Raw genomic sequence first — 27,339 nt, 5'->3', positions numbered from 1 at the left:
TTTCATGCTTGTGACTAAATCTAAAGCTGTGAAAAGTAGGCAAAATCCTCAACCGGTGCACAGCCGACAACACATGGTCCACGTTCCAACTGAAGCCCACGTACCTGGAGTCCACATGATGTAGGGGGCAGGGCCTAAGGAAGAGAATTAGGCTGATGTTGTTTTACCATCAGGATAATACGTATGCGAATAATTAACAAAGCAACGTTTAAAGCCAATGTTTAGCTCATCTTTTTGATTGATTTGAATTGTGAGATAAGAGAGAAACCACATGCAGCTTGAAATGAAAGAATTAAATCTACATTGACACTTTATTGGACATTTAGAGGGCTCATAACAAAGGAAACTATATTTATTGCCAACTGTTTATAACAAGCAGCTGAAGTGAAAAGAACTGTTCAACTTATTGTTGTGTTAAGAGGTCTGTACTGTAAATCTACAGGTGGATGGTTAGCTTAGCATAAAGACTGGAAGCAAGTGAAAACATCTAGCCTGGCTCTGTCTGAAGGTTACATGGTACTTAGTTAGCGTTAGATGTTCGGGTAAGTTGTTTCCCCCTGTTTCCAGTCTTTGTGCTAAGCTAACCAGCTGCTGGCTTCAACTGCTTATTTACTGTACAGATGTGAGACTCCCAGTATCAATCTTCTCATCTAACGCTAGCCAAGGAAACAAATATGTGCATTCCCCAAAATGTAAAACTATTTTAAAGTTTAAATGTCATATTTGTTTTTTGACAACTCAAGGCCAAACTTCCCGGCGCTGTGGCTTCATGGGAAAGTCTCAGGGCAAAGCATGTAAAAAAAATTCCAACTGTCATGAAGTCCTCATGGAGCAAAAGAGTCTTTGTGCACAATAAAATGATCACGGGTTCAAAAGGTTGTCCCTGACCTCACCCTGTTTATCTCACCCCCCCCCCAAAAAAACAAGATCGGACATGCAAACACCTGAACTCACATGGGCCTTATTAAAAATAGGACACAATTGAAATGAAAAACTTGACTTTTCAGCGTGTGGACTTGGTTGAATAACCACCAAGCATCACCCGCGTGTCTGCGCACCGAGCAGCCTGTCGGCGTGTAACGGGACCGGGAGCGTGTTTCTTTAAGAAATGTAAGGTGGGTGAGCCCCTTTTTCCTGACGCGCGCCTGGTATGCAAACATAAATTTAGCAGCAACGTGTTTGCTGTGAAGGGGGGGTGGGGGGGAGAACAAAATATCTGGAAGCGACCGAGAAGTGTCATGTCGTCTCCGGCAGTTCTTGGCTGACTTCTACCTTCATCCTCTCTCTCTCTATCTCTCTCGCGCGCTCTCTCTCTCTCTCTCTCTGTGAACTGGAGCCGGAGCCGCAGCGCGGAGACGAGAGCGGACCTCTTTCTCCCCCTGAGGGACTGGGGCAGACTGGGACAGACTGGTGGGACAGTCGGACGGAGAGCGGGCAACCACTACTGCGTCTCTACAGTTTGAAATAACATCTCGCTCGCGGCGTCAGAGATGACAGGGGGCTGCTTGTGGACGACCGGACTGCTTCTTCTCGCTGTCTGTGCGAAGGTGAGCTTCACATTCACACAACGTTTAATTCAGTCATTGAACATGAAAAGAAGGCGCTTCGCTTCAGTTTTAGATGCGTTTGGGAAGTTGATGCACCACAAAACCGCTGTTATTATGTGATTTTTTTATTATATCCAAACTGCAAAAGGCTTTTAATCTTTTACAGGATTGATTTAATATTACCCATATATACAGGACCCATTCTCATTTTTCTTCTTCTTTTGGGGTATATTGAAGTGTTCTGTGGTCGTCCTCTTCCTCCAGTGATGCTGAAGCAGGTCCAATGCTGCTGCACAATGGATGAGATGATGTGTGATGGGACAGTGTGGTATTGTCTACAAATATGAAAATGGTACAATATCTGAAACAAGCAATAATCCAAAGGAAATTATGAAAGTGAGTGTGAATACACTCAAATACTGTGATAAAATGTGGGTGAATTTTCTGCGTATCGAAAGTCTTTTATTCGTCGTAAATTAATATACAGCAACCGTCCTTCCTTTTGCTTTGCAATGTCAGACCTGAAATTTCGAAAGACAGGGCATGGGGTCATCTCTGAAATGTCAAAAGCAAACAAACTTCTAAAATCGGCACACTCGGTCAATTCCTACCGAAATAGGTTATCTAAGGGCCTATAGTTCGTGCAAAGTTGTGTAAAAGCTGACACATGCTGCGTGACGACTCGGCTAAGAGCAAGAGCTTGTGAGTGGAACACAAAGCAGTTGTTTGGCCTGCAGACAGATCCTGGGTCTGTAACAGAGGGGCGGGGGATGCCACTGTCAGCATGTGTAAATGACCAGCGACAGGTGCTAATGGCACCTCAAGGTGATTTGGGCTTTAGACACCCTGGCTGCCACGTGGCCCCCGCTGAGCACGTCCACGCAGTAATCAGTGAATGTCGGTGACAAGAGAAGCGCTTTGAGGCTTTGCAACTCTTTCCAGGCCACTGTCCAGTGCTGGCTTGATTATGTTACACTTTAATTAGGCCTCTTGGGAAGAAAATCACAAAGTTGGCACGTTAATGCACTTACAATGCGCATGAGCATCTGTGTGAAGCTGCTGATGGAAGACCTTTTGATTGTGTTTTCCTTACGAAAACATACGTATAAATTGTAGACGCGTGCTTAATTCTCCTACATTAACAGATTTTTTTTTCTGTTACGAAGCTGCATTGTATATCATTTTATCATCATCTCCATGAGCTGGACCGCGATACGCCCTCACTGACTTCTGTGTCACAACAAGTGACGTCAGTTTGATCGGTTCGTGTCTCCGTCACATATCAAGACTGAACAATTGCTCGTTTTTTTTTTTGTTTTTTTTTTGCTCAAGTGGGTCATGACAAGCTTTTCCCATCTGTGCAAGGGTTGACTGCGCGGCATGAGTCAGCACTGGCCGTTTGTCTGTTCTCACACGCACCAGAGTGACCCAGTGCTTCGCTCCAGAGACCGGCCCGTCAACAGTTGCTGCCTACCGCCGTCTCTGCTCCGCGGTGGCCATGTCTTTTTCATCCTCGCCCTCAGGGTCAGGGTCTCTGCATTGCTATTTAACTAAAGAATGGGACTCTATATTTGTGTCCGTGGCCGTTTGGAGAGTTGTGTGACTTGCGTGTGTGTGTGTGTGTGTGTGTGGGCCAAATGGCCTGTGGCTCCAACCCTAAATGGAATAGACCTTCCTTTGTGGGTGACATAATGACATACCTCGAGTGATTCTTGGAGGGTCTTGTTGCTCTCACTCCATTCCCTTGATTTGTGCAGCAAAGTGGAACCTTCCAGAAACTGTTTTTTTTTTTTCTTCCTTTTTTGCTGGATGGGGATTTGAAGGTGTTTGTGTGCGCTTGGACGCTGTGCCCTTAAAAGACACTCTTGCATCTCTCTGAGCACCAATGTTAGTCGCTGTAAATCATGATTCTGGCACCTGCCAGGGCGACGGAGCAAAGCAAATCCTTTTTGTGTGCTTTCATTCTGTTTGATTTGGCACTCTGTGCCTCTCATTGCTTTTGCCTTTTGTGCAATTGTTTTTTGTCAAGAGTATTAAAACAAAAAATGTTATTTATCATTTTGTCAAATTTGGTCTTACAGAATGCATCAATCATGGTTTTTTCTTCTTCTCTGTTATCGTTTCCAATACCCAAATCAGGTAATAAGTGCCATAATGTCTTTTCCTAAAATGTAAAATCTGTGAACCTCTGATGTGTGCAACATTTTCTTTAAAATTCCTGTTGTTAAAAGTTTGTTGGTAATAAGATAACCTTTGGCAAACTTGTAATAAAAGCTATTCTGTTCGTGCAAAGTGTCAAAACGCCCTCCCGACAAAAAGCTTTTGGGAAACGCTCACTAGCTTAGCTAACGTAAACAAGTCTCACAGTAAAGGCCTATCACTGCGTCACAACAGGAAGTAATCACAGGCGGGAAGTATAGGGAAATATCAGCGGTAGCTTTGTGCTTACCAGAGGAATTATAAACTGTATTTAATGGAGTGTCCTCTGGCCAATCAGGGACTTTGAAGGACAGAGATAACACCAAACTCAGGTGAATATATTGGTTCAAGCCTTTAAAAACCATTGCTGCAAACAATACAGGCTGTGACAATGATATCTCTATTGAAGTGGATTAAATTGCTCTCCTTTTTCTAGAAGTTATGGCAATAATAACATGATTTATTGCTTTCGACACGTGATGGATTTAAGTCAGCTGCCAGACTTCATCGCATTGTACGGCTGCCACACTCAGCTGGAATTCAAAAAGGAAACTGGCCACGAAAGCAACAGATTTTGATGTTTATTCAAGGAAATGGTTCCTCTCAGAGTCCTAATGCAGCGGGCGCGGTGTTTTGAAGTCTTCAGGATGGGGAAGCTTTGGGGTCTAATGGCAGGATTAAGTGGGGTCACGGCGTGCAAACCTGTCCCAAGTTTGATCGGCCGTCAACAACAACATCTCTTGTTCGCCGAAAAAAAAAAGGCTCCTTGGCCTGATTGCGTGATCGCCAAGACCGCAAAACTATCCAATTAGATTTCACGAAGGCCTTTGTTGTGGACGCAATTGGAATGGGAAGTGAATTAATTTTGAGGGGGATTGGGTCCCACTTGAGGAGAAAAGGAAAGGGCTTCAGAGAACATCTGGCCAGTGATGGATGGAGCAAGTTTTTGGAGCGCGCTAACAAAAGCGAGTGTTTTCAGTTATGCTGCAAAAGCCTTCGTACTCATCTCATCGTTTCCCATCTGGGCTTAATCTGTGGAGTGCGACTGAGGGCTGCTCAGTGAGGAAGTGTATGTGTGCAATGTTACTCTCAGTCCAAAAGCTAAAATTCACTGGTACTCATCTTTTGCGTGAATTGCCATGCTGCGAAATGTTTCCCTTTTCATGCAGCGCTCTTGTGCTTCCTGGCACAGTGGCAATGTTTCCTGTGTGTGTGTGTGTGTGTGTGTGTGCTACTCAGGTGAGCCGGGATGCTGCTCTTTCTTCCACCACTGGAAAATCCAGAGAGCAGGCATCCATCCCGACAGAGCCGGGCCAAAAAGGAAGTAGCTTCACTCCATTCTCGGTGGGCCAGTGAAGAAAAAATACTGCAGAACAGAACAAGACATGGCAGCTTCTAATGGATGATGAGTCCCAAAGAAGGTTCTGTTTCAACGGTATTGACAACAAACCAATAACTCATCTCCAATTTGTCTTTTTTTTCATTTTCTTTATTGAAAATCCTGAAGATCCTTCAGTTCAAGGGATCCGTTGTAGAAATACAAAATCCACAATCGCCCATTTTCCACGTGGGCCATGACCTGAGAAGAATGGCTGAAACTAGACCTAGCTAGCAGTCCCAGATGATGAGCTTTTGTCTCGTGTGTTTTGTTTGATGAAAGATATGTCTTCCCCTCTTTTGACAATCCAAGTGGCGACAGATAAACCGCAGCAAACAAGACCTGACAGGATGCTTTTGTCTTTGACTCCAAACACCTGATTATTAGTCAAATTGACAGTTTGATATCCTGAGAAGTATGTTTATTCCCTTTCTGGCGACGAGTTGGACGCTGAAATGGATGTTCATGTTTCGTGTGCAGAGTGGTATCAATCTTCTCATCGAATTATGAGTAATATAGCAAAATAGAGCATTTCCCAAAATGTCAAACTGTTTTATTAACATCAGGAGTTTATTAACAAACTGCGCCTTGTGAACAATATAAAAAAGATGTGGAACGGACACACACACACACACACACGCACACAATCTTGTGGAACTTGAGAGTGCCGTTTGCCTTTCAATCACTTGATGCCAAGTTCTAATAACACGCTGCGACTAGACTGCCCGAAGCGGCCCGTGCCAGCAAACGGCATAACTCGCCGGAGCCGTGTTGAAGTGTTATTCCAGAGTGTATGCGAGAGGGCACACGTCGTTCAGGCGGCAGTATCAAAAACGCATCATGAGTTCTTGTGGTTTCATGTGGCTCTCAGGAAACAGAATATGTCTTATTGTGCCACACACACACACACACACACACACACACACACACTGCAAAACTCTCTGATTTCATATTAGGCTGCTGTCACGCATTGATAAAGAGCTGCCAGCAGATGGCAACATCACAGCAGAGGGACTTTTTGTGTCCAGTTCAGCAGCGATACGGCCTCTGTAGCTCCCACGGGCCGGTCGCAGACAGTCGCCTCTATTGTGATTGTGCAGGTGGCTGCCCTCCGTCCCCTCTCCGTTTCCTCTGGAGCCCCTTGTGAATGCGTTTTGTTCCTTCATCATTTATTTGTCATTGAAAGCAGGGGCCTTCTGGCATCCTGTTCCTCCGATGAAACATCTCGGGCGAGTCCCCGCGTCCCCTCCGTCAGCGTGATCGAGCGCTGTTGTTTTTATCTTGTTGTGTGTTCCTGGACACCAGCTCAGACTTTCAGTTCGCAGCAGCCGGGGCCCTCCGCGCATCATCTGGCTCGCACATTTTCTCCCACACAGCCGATCTCGAAAAACGGAGCCGCAACCTTGCAGTCGAGCTGCCTCTGCCTTTGGCTCCTGCTCATGCGTCTAGTTCTGTCTGTTCTGTTCTGTTCTGTTCTGCCCCGGCCTTGACCTCGGATCCGTCCCAGGGCGGGATTGCGGTGGGAGTGGCGGGGAGTGGCGCTAACGAGAGGGGAGAGGGAGCACTCGGAGGGGAGGGGGGGGGGGGGGGTTCTTATGACACCTAATTAGAAGGGAGGGCAGGGCAGGTAGGAGGTGTGTGTGTTGAAACAGTACTGGGGAGGTTCACTCGAGAGAGGACGAAGGCAGATCGGACAGTGCAGGAGGGAGGAAAGAGGAAAAGAAAGAAGGAAAAGGATATTGGAGGCGAAAAGGTCACGAATGGTAGAAAAAGACAGGAACAAGACAATGGCCTGATGTATCCGTTAGTAATGAAGTCAAGTTAGAAGACAGGAGGAAAAAAGTGTAATGTTTTTGGGTAAATGAGGCCGTAAGTATTCAAGGAATTTAGGAAATAATGTAAAAAAAAGACCTGGAGAAGCAAAGATAGTAGGAGGCGAGTTGCCACGTTAGAAGATACAAAGGAAGAGCGGGAAATGAATGGAGTGATATTGATGTGGATTTCGGTGAGAGCGAGAGGAGACAGAGACACACTCAGACATGAGGATGTCTGTAGAAATGGGAGGAGAAAAAGCGCATTGATGGAGTGAGAGTGGAAGAGTTGCGTGAAGCGTGCACGGAGAGCAAAAGGCCAAAGCAGGGGTAATGTAGAACAAAGCCACCGGCACAAAGTTGGAACGTAAAACACAAATATTCAGCTTCTTGGAGAAAGTGGAGAGGCAGTTAGTTCCAGATCCACTGGCTTCTTGACAGGCATGAAAAACAAACAGAAGACCGGTTATCTCTCCCACTGACCTCACTCCTTTTGGGAACGGGGAAAGCGGAGGTTGCGTGCGAGTGTGAGAAAGGTTATGCGTAAGGACGGACGACTAACTCCAGTGGAAGCATTGATTGACTGGGGATCAGCGGTGTTGGTGTCTGACAGGGTCTCCACGGACGGTTTGCGGTGAATGTTTGCGAGGGCTAATGATGCTTTCTACTGTCCCCCCCCCCACCCCACCCCACCGCGGCCACATGTGCTTCGAGTAAACGCTGAGCCTCCACGACTAAACACCGGAGACCCCGTTACAAATGACGTGCCATTGGGATTACTGTGCGTACGCCCACAGAGGCGGATTGATGAGCACGTAATCATGCATGCTCTCAAAGTCGGTGTGTGGATCTCTGTGTGAATGTGCGTGCGTCACCCATTCTTCATTCGATTCAATGGCCGACATGTATTGAGCAAAATCCGTTTGATCCCGCTCAGTGTTTGCCTCTCTGTCTCGTAGTTTTCATTGCGTGTGCACAAGGGATTCTCATAAGCGGTGCACGCACAAAGTGACAGCGCCAGACAAAAGCCAGTGTATTTATGTTAGTTTAAAGTCGGCATTTGATTATTACCGTGCTCGATGACGTTGTTGGCGACAGGTATCGCCAAGCTCAACCAGAGGGGAAAGCTTGAAGCAATAGTCCGACAAACTGAGGAAGTGAGAGTTAGATTAGAAGTTCACTAGTTTCGGGAAATAAATACGGCGAAAGCCAGCAGTCGATTAGCTTAGCTTAGCATAAAGACTGGAAACTGGGGGATACAGATAGCCCGTTTCAAGTGGACAAGTACCTCAAAATTGCACTTGAGTAAACATACTTAGTTCCTTAGCACTGAATGTCTATGTGTGTGTGTGTGTATAGTCTTGTGACTGCTATGTGTGAGTGTGAGTGTGTGTGTGTGTGTGTGTGTGTGTGGGGCGACCGAGGGACCATTCCCGGGCTGCTCACAGGGATTACCTCGGCCGCGGTGCCCTCCGTGAAATGCACGAGCACACACGCTGCGGTGAGCAATGACGCTGCACAGATGTACAGCGGCGGTCGCAGCGCAGACATTCTGGCCCCTGTGAAGAGGCCGGGGTCTCCCCTTCTCAGAGGAAACCCGCTGCCTGACGAACCTGTGTGGTCCCGGAGCGTGTTTGTGTAAAGTATAAAGTGTATCGCAAGTGTGTTTACGCGCTATTAGCAAGAGCGGGAGGTGGAAAGTGGGAGGTCGTGGGGAAAAATAACGGCTGCTTTACATTGCGTGGAAATATACAGCGATCTGACACAGTGCAAGCCAAACTTCAGAAGCGCGTGTGAACGGGATTTGCTATAAACGCGTGTTGATGGGTGTCAGTTCATAGTTTTGGCTGTTTGATTAGAGCTTTCTCAACCATGAAGATAACATCTCTGGTTGAAGACACTCTAGAGGCAGGTCTGAACTTGACTGTGAACTTAAAATGACCTTTTTATTTAATTGTGTGTGCCCTCAAAAAGCCTGTGCAGGCTTGTCATTCGTGTGCTGTGAAATGATGATCGTATGTCTGACCTCTGGAAACAATCACCGCCTATGAGAAAAATGCACCCGCGGGTCGCCGTAGTTTACGGCCGATGTCTCACCGTGGCGATGCATTTGAAGTGCCGCTGTGGAATTTCCGTACCAGCGTACCGCTGCGCGGTGACATCATCGACGCCGGTGTCTCGCTCTGCTCTAATGGGGGGGGGGGGGGGGCGAAATGTCGCAAATGCTCCTAGTCTGTGGAGTCTGAACCCTCTCAGCGCTCCCCCTGTCTCCCTCCCCCTCCCTCTCCTCCTGTCTCCCTGATGACAGGTATGTGGCTTGAAAAGTATTTGGCAACCGTGACCTGGAAAAGTGCACATTTGACATTGAGCATGTCAGTCACCCCCCCCCCCCCCCCCACGGCTCCTCCTTCACATCAGCAATGCCCCTTTTTGTGTTATCGGTGCAGTTTCTTCTCTCATCTCGCCGCGATTTGGCTCCATAGCTGGAATAGTTGGGATTGTGGTGACCAGGTGGCCTGTGAAGCCACCTCAATGATATGACAGATGCTGCATGCTCCGTACGACAGATCCCAAACTGTGTGTTCAGATCATTTAAGCACAGTGTTGAGAGACAGGTGGACAGACAGACTGAGAGAGACAGTGACTGAAGCAGCTGAGAGTAAGGTGCAGGGCAGGTGAAACCTTGCGTATGTCTTACAGCTTATTGACAAGGTCTCTCAGCACACACGGCACAGATCTACATCTCAGATAGTCGAGCATTGACATCTATCGAAATGTGATGCACTGAAGGGCTTGTTGAAAGGTGTATGTATTTGAAGCTGTGCTCCTTCGTCACGGGATAGAATGTGAATGTTCACCTTTAAACCTAAATAACTGTTTGAGGCCTGAAGAGCCAAATCTCAAAATGTGAAGGAGCAGAACATGATTCGTCTTCATCGTTAATCATGTCGTGACACCTCAGATCTGTCTTGTGAACACTTGCATGGGTTCCGATCCCCAGGTTAGGAAACTAATGCTAATGGTTACTTTCATTCTTGATGAATGGAAAGTCAAAGAGCCTCTTTTGTGAAAGATTTAACAGTTTAAAAAAAGGGAAAAGCAGAAGTTGATTTTAAAAAATAGCTGGTTAATCTGCAATTTGTCGACCAATTGATTAATTAGCTTTTTGTTTCAGCAGTAATTCATTGTCTAACATTCGGTCAAATGGTTTTCAAACAGCTTTGTTTAATATGTTTGGCTGGGCAGAACTATTAAGTATTTAGCACCACTCAGCAGAAATGAGTCATGCCTCAGCTCGGTCATTATCCCTTTTTACGTGTTCGTCATTTTCACTCGAACCATCAATTTTCACTTCAGATTTCCCTCACAGTTTCTCTCCTCGGTTTTGAGGGTCCTATGTTTGGAATAATCCTAAAATTACCGTATTTTGGTCAAAATAAAACGTTTTTGGCGAGGATCAGGCGCCAACCTCCGGTTCTGAAAAGTGAAGCCAATGCAGACGTGACTCCTCTGGTTGCAAAAAGAAGTCCAACTGTATAGAAGTCAATGAGAAAGATTCTCACTTGATTTATTACCTCAGTAAACATGAGTTTATGGTCTCAACCACCAGTCTCTAGTCGTTTTCAACACAACGTGATGTTCATTTAGCAAATTATGGACAACCGCCAAAATGCCGTCACGGCGACGACGTCCACTTCTCTTATTCAGTCTATGAGGAGGATCAGCGAACCCTTACTCCTAAGCCCAAGAAATAACACCTCATTTGAAACACCTGCTGACATTTGAAGTTCCTGCAGGGAAACATCTGTCTGTCCATCTGTCACACTCGATATTTCATACATTTACTCCAGGTGCACGCTACATCATCCCGACATCGCTCGACCGAATGGATTTCAATCAAACTTCCAAGACTTCAGGACTTAATGTCAATAAAATGCAAAACAAAGTGACATCATGTTTTCTTAATGCGGGTGGAGGATGGAATGAGGGAGAGGCTTTGCTGGATGTTTTCACTGACAAACAATGGCGGGCTGTGTGTGCGCGTTAGTACAAGGAGCGAGCGAGAGAGCCATTTGTATGTTTTTTAAGTTGGTGAAAGACACGCGTGTGTGTGTGTGTCCGCGCGAGACAAGTGCGTTAGCTGACGTTTGATTGGCAGGAGGGCGCAGCAGGAATGCGCCCGGCTGCAGCTCTCTGCGGGACCGGTGCAAACTTTCTATCATCGCATGAGAGGGTAATCGTTACGGGCAAATCATTACATGATCAGAGGGAACCAGGTCTGTGCCAAATATGCAGAGCCCTCGAGAATCTTTTTTTTTTTTTTGGCTGGTGTTGGTGGTGGTAGTGGTAGTGGTTGGGGGGGATGATAGAGAGAAAGACGGGTCATAATCGGAGAGAAAGAATGTATGATACTAACAGGATGAAGATTTTAAGACGGGATTAGTTAGACGCGAGGGTGGGTAGCGACTCGGATCAGTTTGTTCTCTGCGATCAGTGCTGGTCCGGTGCGTGGTAGCTTGGCACAGGAGCCGGAGCTGTGGGAAAGTGGCTAACCTCGACCTAAAGACAATAAATGGGCTTCCCGGTAACGGTTTGTTTCAAATGAGTCATTTTTACGGTTGTGGTAAATCATTTTGGATGAAGTACTGAGATGTCTCAACCCTAACCAATAGTTAAAGGCCGGTTACAGACATGAGTTCATCATCACTGTTCAACATTGTCATGAAAAACAAATTCTCTCAACGGATTGTCAAAGGAAAGGGAAATAAAAAGGTAATATGAGGTTGCAATCTCAATTAAAATGTATCAACAGCAAAATTGCACAACAAATGCAATCTAAGAGAGGGACGAATGTTTAGTACACACCTGGGTGATTAAACGTTTACCCGCAGAATGTGATGAGTAATGATCTTATCTGATCTGCAGTCTTCACACGCACTGCAGAGGGAAGACAAATGGGCCCACGTGTCCAGAAGACATAGCACAGACGGGATAATGTAAATGGCAGAAATCTGTAAAAATATTGGCCGGGTGGGAGTTTTCCCACTGCGCACAACATGTTAATGAGAAGCAAAAATCCCAACAGTTGGTCAATCAATCACTTCAACATTTTGTCCGAGCACATTAGAGTTCCACCTAAGTGTAACTGGCACCGGGCCTTTCCGCATAACAGGTTTGGAATTTATTGCACTTGCCCAAAGCTTACAAAATGCCCGTCTCTCACCTCGTATTGAATGATGCTCACTCGCCCCGGCGTTAATATTGCAATGTGTGGTTGTAATCGCCGTGGCTTAATCTATGCTGACAACAAATACTTTTCCAGGGGAATATTTTCCCTCAAACCAGACTTGAGCTCGCAGACCTCTAATTCATACAACAGATGTGGAATTGGGCAACGCTAACAAAACATTTAGCGTTACGGACCGCCGCGACACTGAAAGGCAGCAACCCGATGCAATAAAGCAGGTACGGCAGAGGTAGGAGGTTGTTATTTGCGTGTGGCTCCAGCTGTTAAGTAACTGGATCTGCCGCCGTGTGCAGGTGTGTCAGGCCTTGGGGTGCAGCGGAGGATGTAGGTTCATGTTCAACAGTGTGTGCCAAAACAGTTTTTTTTTTAACTTTTATCTGTGCATCCACGTGTGTCTGTAATGCAACCTGAGGTGATTCCTGCTCCGACATGCAACTCTCTTTTGGGTCGCTCCAAAAGTAAACACGCAAGTGTGAGCTTATGCGTCTTATCTTTTCATTTCATTGTCTCTTGTTTTTAATCTACTTCATTTACGTCTTGCGTGTTTGTGCTTATTAAGAAAGCCCAGCGAGCAGGGTAAAGGTATTGTGATGTCACAAATCCCCCCGTTTCATTTCCTCCGCGCTAGTCCTCGCACACTCATGGTTTCAGGCTTAGCTCCACAGTGCGCTCTTGCGTGCCCACCGGGCTGACTCACTTAGCTCCCGCTGAGCCCTGCTGCTGGGTCTGGGGGGGGTTCATCCGCAGCCTCTCCCTTTTCCTGGCTACCAGCCTACTTCAAGCTCCCGGGCTTCCTGCTCCTCACAAGGTCAAACGCAGTGTAGACGAGAGAAAGAGGGAGACCGGTGACGAGTGCACGAATAGGCCATCGACGCACGCCCTTGTAGGGGACCCCACCCTCGAGGTTGCCTCTTCCTCTGCGGTGCGGTGCAGAGTGAAGGTGTGCATCAGGGACACTGAGGGCAGGATGATTTCCTCGACCGAAAAAAAAAAAAGACAGAGAAACGGGAGTAGTTTGCCCAGAGGTAAGCACATTCTCATGTCAAGAGAGTGAGGAGCACTCATGCTTATTTTACACCTGATTTAATAATGGTATCTGATTGGAACTCCCATCCAGGAAGGACTTTGTGACCGCCAATCGGTGTCTGACAGGTCAAAGGTTACATCCGTCGGGCTGTCGGGTTGAGCTGTGCAAGTCAAGGGTATTTACTGTACGCAAGAAAGCCAGCTTTGCTCCAGGACCCTCACCTAGCTTGCATGCCCCAGTTATCTGGATGACGCAAGTGAATCAGGGCAGATCCACCACTTGTGTCTCGTTAATATCAGGCACACCCAGCTGCTGTCATAATCCCGCTGTGTGCACGGCCCTTTGTGCTTCCACTCTCTCCTACTCCGTGGCAGCTTTCTGTAATATTAGAGATAAGAGTCAAGATTGTTTCCTTTTATTCTCCGACGCTCTTTTAATGAAGAATTAGGTAATATTAACACTGGTGCAAAGGTTCAGGCAACAAAAATGCAATAAAAATAATAAATAAAACATTTTAAAAAATAAACCCACAGTGTTTAAATTTGCAAATCCGTAACGTGTCTGTGTATGAAGCATAGCAGCACACATAGTACAGTGCAGTCCTGAAATAATAACGGGTTTCCCAAAGTAATAATTGTTGAGAAATTCTGAAACCAGAACTAGAAAATATCACAGCTTGTGGCGCCAAACTCACGTCACAGTTTATTAAAGTCGTTTCTTTTCCCATCAGATGGAAAACATTTTATTACTCTTATGTTTATTGAGCTCTTGATCCAGGAGAATGTGACCACTCAATATGAGTTTTAAATGAGTTTTCACGCCATAAATGGTCGATTAACCTTTCAGTTGTTGATAGGAATGGACAAGAGAAGAGAGATGGAAATCAAAACACCCTGCAAAATCATTTTTGAGTGGACAAATGCTACGCTTTGGAAAGTATGAATGTTGTGCGGTTGTGTTTCCGTAGAGGCGGCGTTTAGTTTAAGTCAAATTGAAGTCATTTCATTTCTAAAGTTATCGTCTAGTTCAGTAAGTAATATTAGCATCCGCAGCCGTGGTGGATCGATATTCCCGTGGTAGCAAGAGGGTGGCATGTAGACTTTGATCACTTACACTCGATTAATGTGGCCATAACATAACATTAAGTTATTTGTGTTAATTTGCATTTTTGTATTTTGTATTAATCTAAATGAATGTGTTACGTACTGAGCTTTGCATGAACTGTCCCTGCATTGCTGACTTATGTGGCTTTGTGAGTGATTTTAGTGCTTTTGGATGTTGCACTGATGACTGAACTAAAACTTGAATGATGCAAAATGAGCAGTTTCAGAGATGCTGGTAGCTGCAGGCAATCGTACGCACCGGTGAATGTTTGGTGCACAGACAAAAAGGTTGTCATCAAACTGTTTATTGTCACAGTTTTCATTGATAAAATTCATGCTGGTGTCAGACTATTTCAGATCATATCTGCCGACTATAAAACTGTAAAACTGATCTAAGAAAGAACATAAAGGTCAAAATAGGACAGGCAGTGAAACACATTTCCCCCTCCGTCATCGCTGTACTGTAGCTTGTAACGCTGCCGTCACTCACAACACGCCCCACACATGTCTTTACTTCTCTGTCCTCTCCGTGACCCATAATTCCCTTCTTCCTGCCCACCTGACTCTTAAAGATTAACAGAGTGCTCGCTACCTGTACACCTGCTCGAGGCATCACATTTACGGGCACCAGGGTAATCTCAGGGGTCCAGTTGGTTTTCTAATCCTTGGAAACAGAAATGGAGAGCCCGTCCAAGGGCTGTTCAGTTTCCAAAGGGGATCTGTTATTGGAACGGCCATTGTTCATCTTGGGAGGCCACCTGTATCAATATCAGAACTCACTGTGCCGAATGCAACTTATTGGATATCGTGTGTTCTTGGCATTGCTGAGATGTTGCATTGTCTTGATTTTACCTTGATTGTGGCTTGGGCTTTTGTCAAAGAGAATAGACAAACCAAAGGTTTTTGTAGAGGTCGTGCTCTCGTTCCAAAGCACAGAAGGGTGTTTGGTGGCGGCACCAGATAGCTATAAAGCCGTACTTGAAGCTTTCATTGGTTTCACCCCCCCCCCCACACTCTGACTTGAGATATACCCTCTGGATCTCTCAGTGTCACCTGCATATCTGTAGCCAATGTGAAACCCGCAGAATGCGAAGCCATCTCTGTTACACACGCCAGCAACAATGGAAGGGCTGCTTGGACCACATTTTGAAGGTTTTGGTTGCAGCGGCAATTTTGGAGCTATCAGATTGAAACTCAAGATGCCAGAGCAAGTCAATTCTGTCAGGAATTTCTTAGAGGGGTGTGCACCTTTTTTTTTTTTTTTTTTTTTAAAGCCACTTTCTTAATGTAAGAAAAAAAAAAGAGAATCTCTATCCCAATGGAGTTGAGGATGCCACGATTGGGTTTTAGCGTCTCAAATGTCTCCCGTGTTTAAAATACTTTGTGTCTAAATCTGAGGTATTTAGGTGGCCTGAATGTCTTTTGATAAGAAGCATGGTGTCATATTTCCATAAGTAGATGAGTTGTTATGTTGGGGTGTAATACTATTCCTTTCATTTTAGAGGCACTGTTATCTGTTGTGTCCAAAACTCAATGGACCCTCTGATTTTCAGTTTTTCGGGTCTGGTGGCTCCCTGGTCTCCCTCGTGCACATTCATACCGTACTGCAGTATATTAACTTGAGATTTTCCACTTCTGACTGCGTGTAAGTAACACAGGCTGAACTAAATGATTTATGTGATACCTTCCTGTCTCCGTGTGTGTGTTAGCACTGTAAATCGAGCATGATCTATCTCCCAAAAAATCCTGCAGGATGGAGAGAGAGCGCAGACGTTTGCAGACGCACCGCACACTCAGGTCATATCTATTCCTCCTGACGATGAACCCTCGATTCAGTGCCTCAACGTCTGTCGATTTGAGCGCTGCTGAGAGATGGCTTTCAACCACTTGGATGCTCTTAGGTTTCATGCCACCAGGGTTTGCTCTTCACTCAAGAAGGATAACTGAAGCCACAGCCAGCAGGTTTTAAGAGACAGATCCCTCAAATCACAGGGGGAAGCTGCCTCCGCCAGCTCGCCGGTCAAGTTCGTCCCATTGAGAGTAGAACTGTAGTCGCTCTTTAGGGAAGGCATCAATATTGTAATACCATCAGGTACAGTTCAAAAGAAAGCCATCGGTAATGTTTTTTTGATCCAGTATTCATTTCAGAATACATCATGCTGTCTCCCATCAAACAAAGTTAATTGGTGCCCAATGGAGTAGGCTATGATATGATAGAAGTTATATGATTTTAAAAACATTTTTTATCTCTCTCGGCCTATGATGTCAGGTCAGCGTGCCCCAGAGTTATGATGGGGAACAACAACAAAAAAAGTCTTCCCACAGCTGCAACGGTGTTTTGTCAGTGCTCTTCTGTGAGCCTGCTTCTGGAAGGGGAAGGACACGGAGCGGGAGGCGCCCGGTGATCCTTCAGCAGGCGTGTACTGTAGCTGTGCCCGGCAGCGCCAAACCCCGCTCCCTGCTGAGATGACCCTGGGCACACACGCTCCAGCTGTGCAAACACAGCCGCATTGCTGAGCACACACTCACGTTCAGGCTGAGCCAAATCCAATTATTTGCCTTGCCTTGAGTTTAAAACATTTTTTTTTTTCTTTTTCGTTTCATTTCAGTAGCGCATATTCAGCGAACTTTCCTCCGTGCGTATGAGCCGCGCTGCCAGGCTGAACAGGGCTGACAAACGCACCACTGTGGCTTTTCCCCTCTTCGATGTTTCTCTCGTGTGAACATTCCCCGTGCTTGTCAGCTTAATTTCTCTGCCTCTCGCTCATGTTTTCTTCTGCCGTGACAGTGGGTCTCCCATTTTGTTTGAAGGAGAACCACCAAAGTCAACACGGAGGGGATGCGAGCCGCTCCGTCGTCGGCCGGTGGACACAGACGGCGGGCAAAAAAGTGTTTTTGTCAGGAGGGCTCAACCCATTTGAACCCAGTTGTGTTGCCTTCAATGACCTGCTGTGCTTCAAGTCATCCTAAAATCTAAGAAATCCAAGAAGTCAGATGATCATACCATCATATCAAGTTTTAAGGAGACATTGAGGTTACTCACACACATCCTGCGGGCATGTAACAACATCAGCATTCATTTGTAGCTTCTCACCTGGCCAAGAAAGTACTCACTCTTCTTCTATTACTGGTCTCCACCAATTTCTGAGAGAAACATCGGACTAATCTGTCAGCCGTTCGGTGCTGTGCTGGTAGCGCGCTGCTGCAGCCTTAAATTACGAGCTTTGAGAGTGAATCAGAAGAGAAACGTTGTGAGGGGGTAAGCCAAAGCACATTGTGTACTATAAACATCATTTTCCAATTAAGTTTCCAACTTGCTACGTTGTGTAACTTCCCCTCAATCTCGAAACATGTTTCCAGGTAATACAAGAGTCTGACACTGCGCAGATTTCCACTCTACATGGTCCACGAGAACGTACAAGCCGGGAACGCTGCAGCCCTACTCGACTGATAAAATAGTTCAGTTGAATCTCACTTGTGTCCAGCTCGGTGTCACTATAGGCAGCTCATTTGATCTGTTTACCACGGATCTGCGGAAACAAAAGGCAGCTCCCTGCCTGGTTCGGGGAGAACAAGAGCAGGAGACAAAGACAAAAGTACGGACTATCACGTTGCCGTCAGCTTGACGAGCTGAGAGGCCGCATACACGGGTTGACGTTTTAATGGCTGCAACCTCGATGCGCAGTCTTAAATGTTGAGGAGAGAATATTACCACAAGTATCCGATTCCAGTTACAATGACACACACGAGAAGGCACACACATTTTGCATGTCGTACTTATCCTCTCATGTAAAAATTACACATATTTGGAAACTGTCAGTGCACCACTGGAACAAGTCGAGCGTTCTCTTAACTGACAATAGCTTGTTTAGGAAAGAACGTGTTGAATATTTTTGGGTGAGATCTGTACAGTAAACACCTACAACTCAATCTTTCCATTCCAGATGAACTGGCGTGCTCCTCACAGTATATATGTATATAAACTGACCGTAGTACACGGCAGGAGAAGCTACTTTTGGCTCTGCTGTTGCTTTGGTGCGAAATGATTTTCCTGCGATAACAGAGCGCTTGTCGGCTGGGCCCACAGGGAGCCCTCATGCAAAAACAAACATATGATATGCTGCCTCTCACCGTCGCTGGGCCCATATGGGAATGACCTGCCATGCATCGAATGCAAACAGAAGTCCCTGGAATTTGCAAGTGTGTACATGCCAACAGAAAATCGAGGGAAAACGTAACAAAATTAGAAGAATGCAACACAAACATCACAGCAAGCCGAGAAATCTCTGTCAGGATATCACCATAGACACCAGAGTAAACACGACATCATTTACATGACAGTCTCACACACACACACAGAGACATGCAGGACATAAAATTAGACAAACAGTAGTGGACCCGCACATGGTGTCAGATAAATCTCCACGGCGTGCTCAAGAGTTCAAATGGCGCCTCCAATCTGTCTCTTTAATACTAGGGGAATGTGGAGGACGAGATGTGCCAACTCACCCGCTCTCCCACCCGGCAACCCCTCCCTTCAAACGCCACTTTGGCTGCATCCCAGATGTCAGGAGATCATTCGTCAAGCCGCTCCCTCTCGCCGGCAATTACACAAATATGACAGGGATGTTTGAACAACTTTTCTTGACGTGTTATCATTGTTGCAAGTCTTTGCAATCATCCTCCATTATTGCCGTCAACCACCGAGGCTCAAGACACTCGTCTTCCGCGTGTCTATCATGCTGAGATGCATTTTTTTAGGGTTATGTAATTAAGGTATTCTTGATAGCAGATTTAGCTGAAAGACTTTTTTTTTCCTGCTCCTTTAGTTTGTAGAGCATCTTTCAGTGTTGTTGTCCGTCAATCTTCTGGGATAATTGCACCCGCTGTAATCTCTGCATATTGACAAGACGATGGACGGACAACATTAGGCTGTCAAATGATGTTGACTCTGCCATCGTAGACCGGTTGGGGAAATACGTCGTCGTCTCTGATCTGTTCCGTGTGTCTCAGATATAGTTCCTTGGGGTGATTGTCATATTTAAGAGGACCCCGAGACAAATCGCTGGGTTTCCCCAGCTCGTCTGTCAGAGCGATGGTGATGTTGTGGTTTGTTTGGCTGCAGGAGAATGTCGAGTGAGGTGGAGATGTCTGGGAGCGTCTGCCAGACGGAGACTTGGGCTAAAAGTAAATCATGTTATTGTCAGTATATATCTGAAACTGTTCACAGAAACATGGCACTTTTCTGGCCAAAGTTGCCTGTATATGTATCTAAGAATCTATTACAAATTAATTATAAAATATGTGTAAAATTATATACATATGATTTCATTTGTTGACTTTACATACACAAGAGGCATACAGAGGCTTTTATACTGTAAGTTGTACTCTTAAGTTTACAAAAAACATCATTAGATATATCCATTGCTCCCGTAGCTGTGCCTACGGTGTGATAGAATCTGAATTGTAAGTCGCTTTGGATAAAAGCGTCTGCTAAATGACTGTAATGTAATGTAATCCATATGCCCAAGATGAATAAAAGGAAATGGGGAAAGCAAACACTTAATGTAATAATCATACTTGTAGGTTTACCAGCCTAAATGCAGTGGTCACGTATCATTCTGAAACTACAGAGTATGTTGGCTTTGAAAAACGTAATCACCAAACAAATTCTCAAGGAAAATCTCCCAGAGCCATAAATCAATGACTTGTGTTCTATAATTGATAAAAAGTATGGCTGCGTCTCCTGAGTGTTGAAGGATGCGGTCGCTATCAAGCACACATAACGAGAATGCAATTGACAGAAAGTTTAGGTCTAAGTATTGGGCAGAAAACCCCCTGGTTAACATCGCAAATTCTTTCCACTTTGTGCCCAGTGTGCAGTTGGCTTTAAGTAACGCAAAACACAATTTAAGAATGGAGAGTGGATTATGGATAGTTAAAGATGCCACGCTACAGGCAGGGCAACATTTCATTATTTGCCTCGCTGCCAGCCAGATGAGATCAGGGCTTGAGAATGCCACAGAATATGGAAATTAAGATTGTTCGATGGTCAGGGCAACTCCGCAAATGAGGGGCTTAATTTGGGAGCAGGAATGTAGCCGCGATTCGGCAGTAACCGCAGACGGCGCTCTGGAGAGGACCAGGGCTTTCATGGCACATGTTGATGTCGGCGAAAACGGTTTAGAGAACTCTGCGGAAGAAATTTGCTGGCCCCCTCGCTGTGGTACGAGAACGGGTTCTTCACAGATAGAAGTTTTTTCTGTTGCAGAACCTTGCTGAACACCACCAATGTTTAATTTTCTTGGGCCCTCAGTGATGTGCGGTCGTGATTCTGGCCAACAGCTTACCAGGTTTGTTCTTTGTCTAGTTCAAAGAAAACAGCGCTTACTGGATTGGTCTTCTGGGAGGTCTGGCATGGACGGCTTTGCATGAATTTCGTGGCGGGATCCACGTTTGGGATGTTGCCACTGTCAGTTCTGCAGAGGCTTCCATTGGGATGTTATATTGAATACATGGGTCAAATTGGAGAAATGACCAGCTCTTGGGATGCTTCTTGATTTTGTGGCCCCTGAAAATTGTCCAAAGAGTTACCAAAATCCAGAATGTGCTGCACCACAGGTCAATACTCAGAAGACTTAGATTATTGAACAGACACATTTTTCTGACATATTGGCAATGTAGCCCACATTTCTTGTTGTGGGATTTCCCAAATGTGTTTCAACAGAGTCTTGAATAAGATACAAAAACGTGAAAAGTGCACTTTTCATTTGAGAAACCATTTCTGTTTATTTTTTAAATGGAAAAGTTGAGCTCCCAGGTCAGTATGAACTTCAAATGAGCTGGTTGAATGTTCTCAAACCTGTACTCCCACTCACTCATGATGAGATGTTTGTTCTTGGAGCAAAAGGGCAGTTTGGTTCACAAAAAATACACTGATGCTCATCAAATAGAGCGTTATTTTTGAATGCCTTATTAAAGTATAAAGTGACGGCAGTAAAAGTATATATATTGTGACATCAAAATTGCATTTTGATTGAATGGAAAGTTTTATTTTTTATATCACCTCTCTGATGAGGGAAATAACTAAAACCTGAATGGAAAGTTAAGGAGAATTCCTGGGGCGCCTCTACAAAAAAACCCATATAAACCGTTATCATCAATCATCCAGTGACAGTCACCTTTATGTGTGAAAAATTACCCCGGTGTTTTGAATCAGTCGTGCAGCAGCACACATGCACTGAACAGTGAACTCGTTGGCCTGCTACATGTGGAACATTGTGCTGTAATTGTGCCACTCAGCTGTCAATTATAATCCTTCTACGAATTTATATGATGAAGGAGGACAGATGTTTGTTTTTGTGTGTGTGTGTGTGTGTGTGTGTGTGTGTGTGTGTGCGCAGTATGCATTTATGAACAAAACTCTGAATGGAAATCCACTGCTAAGATATGTCTCCGTTCGTCTTTGTAGCCGCTTTTGTCCGGGGCGGGGCGGTCTTTGTTTTTACACACTGGCCATCACACACAGCTTCATTACTGATGGAAGTTCGAGGTCACAGTCAATTAACGCCACCGAGAGACCCGCAGATCGGCCAATGAATCGATCAGACCAATGAAATGCTGCGATTGAGAGCTGTAACACAGCTGCTGCAGACTCAAGTCTGTCCATGTCTGATGGTTGGACTGCTGCCAGCGTTGTGTTAATGTGATAGTATGCAGCGTTCACTCTCTCACTATGCAGCAGGGACGGTTCTCAGTGATGCTTTCAGTTAGTTACACTATGTGTATGTGCTGGATATTGGACTGACTTGATATACTTATTTACACCAAACATACAGTATGCTTACAGATATCAACAAGAATGTTTACCGAGTTCACCATCTTAGTTTTGTGTGTTAGCATCCTAACATTCGCCAATTTGCTTTAAACACAAACTCATGGAAAAGTAATTTGTTTTGCAGGTAATTCATCATAAACCAAAGTAGTATACAATGAATGATGATGGCGCTAGATGAAAAGTCAAGGGATCACCAAAGTCATTATAATTCATCCTGGGGGAGACAGGAACAGGTGGACCAGATTTCACGGCAATCCATCCAGTAGTTGTTGAGACATTTCACTCAAAACTCCAAATGTCAGTAGGATTCATCCTCTGGGGACCATGCATGTCTGATTGTCCCAAATCATCTAGTAGACGGTGAGAGATTTCACTGGATGTGTGAATGTTATGACTAGCTGTAGGCTCTAGCGGAAAGGTCACGCTATTACCAAATTAATTGGGATTCATCCTTTGGGGACCATGAATTTATTTCCCCAAATTTCACGGCAATTCATCTTGTCGTTGTTGATATACTTCACTCTGAAGCCATGCCGCGAGCATGACTGAAATGTTACTCAATGTTACTCTCTTCGGTAATATTTAATGTGCACAATAGCTTTGGCAGGTAAGGCTTTCCCTAAAAAAATAGATAAGCCAAAAGCTCTTTATATAATTTGACTTGGACTAGTTGCACCAGATCAGGGAATTGGCCACAAATTTGATATGATCCTGTATTTATTTTGCTCAAATTTTCTCAGATAAGGTTGTTGTACTTCTCTAAAACTTGTATACCTGCCCAGATGGTTTCTTGAGACCACCTATCCCTGCCCCCTCATTGTAATTGATATCATTTGGAAGCCTCTCTTTGTGGGAAACTAAATGATGGATTTGGCCAATTTGCTTTTGAGCCTATAAGGTCTGTAGACAGAGGAGGTGGAGATGGATGATCTTGGGAAACTGACTCTGTCTCACCCTTTTTGAAAATGTGATTTGGACATGATTGTCCATCCTCGCTTGCTTGAGTTTCACACTCTTACGTAACCTTCCCTCTTGCGTTACAAGTTGTAATCGGCTACAACAAAGGGCCAAGGCCATCCATCATGAGCAGAGGCAGTAGTCAGAGAAACAAGTGTTTTTTTTTGTCTTTAAGTGGGTATGATGGAAGATGCAAACTGGGTGGATGTCATAAAGCAGTCCAGCTGAGGCCTCTCAGCTGCTACTTTTTCTTTCACTCCATTGGACTGCTAGCTTGGCACAAATTATGCTGGACCACAGGGAATTAGCAAAGAATTTGATGTTCCAGGACCCAAAGTCATGTCATTTATTTTCGGTTCTTTTATGTAGTCTTGACAAGCTACTTTTACTTGCTGCTGTTACTGATGTACTGTATAACCAATGTGTTAGGTGTGTCATTCCCATCATCAGGCTCCTCTTATTGTACTTTTCTTTATCTTTCAGAAGGGCCCGCTTTAGCTTTGTTTGGACACAAGTAACACATCTAGTAGTAATTTCTCTGTCCAACAGCTGCGAGTCTTATTTTAAAGCTGCATGAATGAGTTTTTTTGGCTACGCACTGTAGTGGCATAACTCCACAAAAAGCGTATCATCACACGCGCATTTGATACTTTATTGACATATGATGTTGACATTGCTGGCGAGTTGGCAAACAAGTTGCGTAGCAACATCAGTGTTCATTTGTACTGCAGCTTTAAAAAATAAATCATTATAGAAAAAAGATATCTCTGAATTTATACGTAGTTGGAAAAATAGAAACTGTCGCTATTTAAATTGGCGATTCACCGGTTAATTGTTTTTATCTGGCTACTTCTGTCTATCTAGTTCATATAGAGAGCTGCGAAAATGAGTCGTACAACACCAAAATGAGTTGGCCTTTTTGCACTTCAACGGATGCTTTGAATAAGGTCGGTGTGGTTAACACGAGCTTAAGAGATTTTGAAGCTTTGTTCTAGGATATAAAATACCCCTCTCGTGAATTTTGAAGCTTTTACATGTCTTAAAAGAGGCGGTCGCTAACAAATGGCTAAATGACAAAACGTCATCACGCCAACTAGTCCCCCTGCACAGCCTTGTTGTGTACTCGCACTGATGTGACCGTGGTGTAGATCCTTTTTAGACATTCATTTTAAAGTTTTTACTTCTGCCGATTTCATTCACGCTTCAAATATCAAGTGGTGTTTATTTGAGAAGATTATCTTGCCCAACAAAACGTGTTATAAACTTGTTTTTGCCACAATGTTTCCTGCAATGATCCAAAATCAAATCGAGAAATCCCATTGGCTTTTTGTCGAGGGAACCGATGTGACTCCAGTGTTTCGACCAGTGAGTCTAAAAGTATTCTTCATAGCCCGCATCGGTTGCTTGAATGCTTTCCACATGGAGAGAAATGCTGCTATCCAGATTTGTGAGGAGGCCTCCTGTAACCGCCACATCACTGGGACATTTTCTGCACAGCTGCTTGACTTGTGTGTGTTTTTCTCTCACCAGCTCAAACAAGAGTCTTTGTAGAACACTTGTTTTTGTTTATCACAGCAACACTTTCCCCCGCGATGCTTCTACTGTACAGAATGATCCCATTCACTTTCCAATCCGACATTTCAGCGATATAACTGCCACTGAGGTTGAAGCATATCAGCACAGTGTCTGTGGTGTACAGTATGTATTGTATTAAGAAGAAAACACTTGGTTTCGTGGTCTTACAGTAAGGAACGCCATGCTGTTCCTTAGGCTGTCAAAACTCTTTTGATGGCCTCATTAAAAACCTCCACATTAAATGTAATAGCAGTCGTTACCTGAGTGGAGAAACCGCACCGTGTCTGGTGCAAAGATTAATGTTGGCGGTGGAGCTATTTGTGCATTGAGATGTCTCCCTGCTGGTTAATGTGTTACAAAAAGCACTGGATTTCCGAGCTCGCATCTGTTTGTATTGTAAGCCAGGAGAAGTCAGCAGCACAGGGGTGTCCCACCACATAATTAGCCCCCGACTAAAGTCAAAACTCCATGATGAGCCCTTGTGGCCCCGCACATGGTCTGCGAGGTGGACTAACCTGTCTACTTAGCAGGAAACATGCTACCTGCTAATGTGGCACATTTGGACCGGTCAAGCGCTCGAGTTGCAGTCAGCTTGTGGTCAGCTCGGGAAGTGAGGAATTGTGATTTATTGTAAGAGCACAGCCGGTGTGCGCATTACAGTATCTGGTCTCTGTTTGCGTTGCAGGCTGATATTCTGCGGTAGAGAAAGGGATTCTCTCAGAAGCCAGAGGATGGTTGAAGAGAAAACGCCTGGTGACAATGATCGATGATGGCCTCTTCAGATGACTGTTGCTTTATACAGGAAAGCCACAGGACACAGTCAGTGGACTCAGACCTTAAATATCACTTAAACCTTTTGACTGAAGGGGCTGTATCTGTAATCATCGATTTAGTTCCTCCTTATTAACTGAAGAGACGTTTACTTCACATCACAGATGTGAGATAGTATCGTCTCATCAAACTCCTTGCGAGAAAGTGATCTATTAAAGAATACTAACTGTTCCTTGTAAAGTTCACATCAATAATCCCACCATTCATGAATATTTAAAGTGCATTTATTAAATATGGAGTTGCAAAAAAAACTATTATACATATTTACAAAGCCTGAAATAGTCCACTTTGTGTTCCAAATGTGAGGCTTTTAATTGTTGTCATGTGACAACAGTCACGTAGGCAGCATTGAATGGTGGCAGGTGTCGATGTCTGGCTTCGTCATCTGCTTCCTGTCAGATGATAAACACCTAAAAGAGTAAAACATAACAAACAGTTAGAACTTGTGCAACCAAGGATTCATCATGTGATTCTGCTGGTGTTGACTGATGCAGGCTGAAGTCCAGTCAGTTATGATGCTTAGTGGGCAGACGACGTACGTAGGTTTGCAAAGTACGTCACTCAGGCACCCTTGCTTACGTCTGAAGCATGACCGATTGCTTCTTGAAGAGCCCAATAAGCCCGACACTGATAACGGAGGCCATGTGAGATTTTTATTGTTCTGCTTTGAATAAATAGTAATAGAGCCTTGCAACACACCCTGCATCAGCAACACCTCCTTTACCTTCAATATTGTCTGCAAATTTACCAAAAGTTTACCAAAAGCTTTTTTTTTTGTGAGCATCTTTGTATTAGTTGGTACAAACTGTATGCAATTAACTAAGTAGGGTACAATTAAAAAGTTAAATTACAACAATTTGAAAGTAGGCAGCAATTTAATTTTTTCAACATTTTTTTTAACTTTTTTTCTTCAGGATTATTGTAAAGCTTCCCCGTAAAAAGGTGGACTTGAATTTGAATTTTGAAGCATTTTCTGTTACGTTAATGAAGAACAGCTCTCACCTCTTTCCCCTTATTGGCTAACTCGGTCGCTGGTTTGTTCTCCAAGCGCTGTAAGTAGCCTCTAAGATCCTGGCAGCTGGCATGTCGTCTCTGTGACCCGTCCATTGAGGATTCTTGTCCATTATCATCCTCCTGGCGTGCAGCGTGCTCCTCACAAAAGCCATCTCCGGAGGGTACCAGTTTTTGGAGTTCCTCTTCCTCACACTTTGATATTTTTGGGCCTCTTCGCCGTGTCTGTACCTGCACTGGACCGATGGGAGGCTGTGGCGACGTTCAGGGGAAATGACCGATCCCACTGCCATGGCTTTGAAGAAGCAGAAGTATAAACACCTCACAAAACGAATGTGCTCCTGTGTCTGTTGTTCAAGCAGCGCTGCTTGGCCTGTCGTGCAGCATTCGGGAGTGGAGTGAAGAAACCGTGACGCTGCAAGTCAAGTGCTACGCGGTCAAAGTCTTGTGTTTATTGAGGATATTGACACCATCAGCACTCTTATCCTCTCGGTCTCAAGTTTATAACACATCGGGCCAATAGAATTGTTTGTTCGTCACATTATCTTTGACGTCTGTATGATCCTCTTCATTCTTCAACCATATAAGGGTATGATGCCCCAAACCATACTGTCCCATAACATGTCGAAATGAGTCCATAAAGCCTAAGAAGGCTCAACATTATAAAGTCTGCTGTTTGGCTCGTGTCATCCCCTTGGCGATGGATAAGGTTAGCTGCTAATTTGAACATGCGCCACTTAATGATCAGTGTCACATATAACTATCAATAAAAAAACAAACAGTCCATACTGCCATACATTATTATTATTCATGCA

General features: G+C 44.7%; 1 protein-coding gene across 1 annotated transcript in view; it reads left to right on the top strand.

The window, feature by feature from the left end:
- Nucleotides 1-1,418: 1,418 nt before the first annotated feature.
- Nucleotides 1,419-27,339, top strand: part of LOC306714440 (ADAMTS-like protein 1) — an 85,563-nt gene continuing 59,642 nt past the window's right edge. Inside the window, exon 1 of the mRNA XM_079184473.1 lies at nucleotides 1,419-1,547. Within this exon, the coding sequence (XP_079040599.1) occupies nucleotides 1,491-1,547 (57 nt within the window). The 5' untranslated portion in view covers nucleotides 1,419-1,490. The remainder of the gene's footprint in view (nucleotides 1,548-27,339) is intronic.

The sequence above is a fragment of the Pholis gunnellus genome (assembly GCF_910591455.1).
Source record: "Pholis gunnellus genome assembly, chromosome: 23".
NCBI lineage: Eukaryota > Metazoa > Chordata > Actinopteri > Perciformes > Pholidae > Pholis > Pholis gunnellus.
This window is presented reverse-complemented; position numbering and strand designations above follow the sequence as displayed.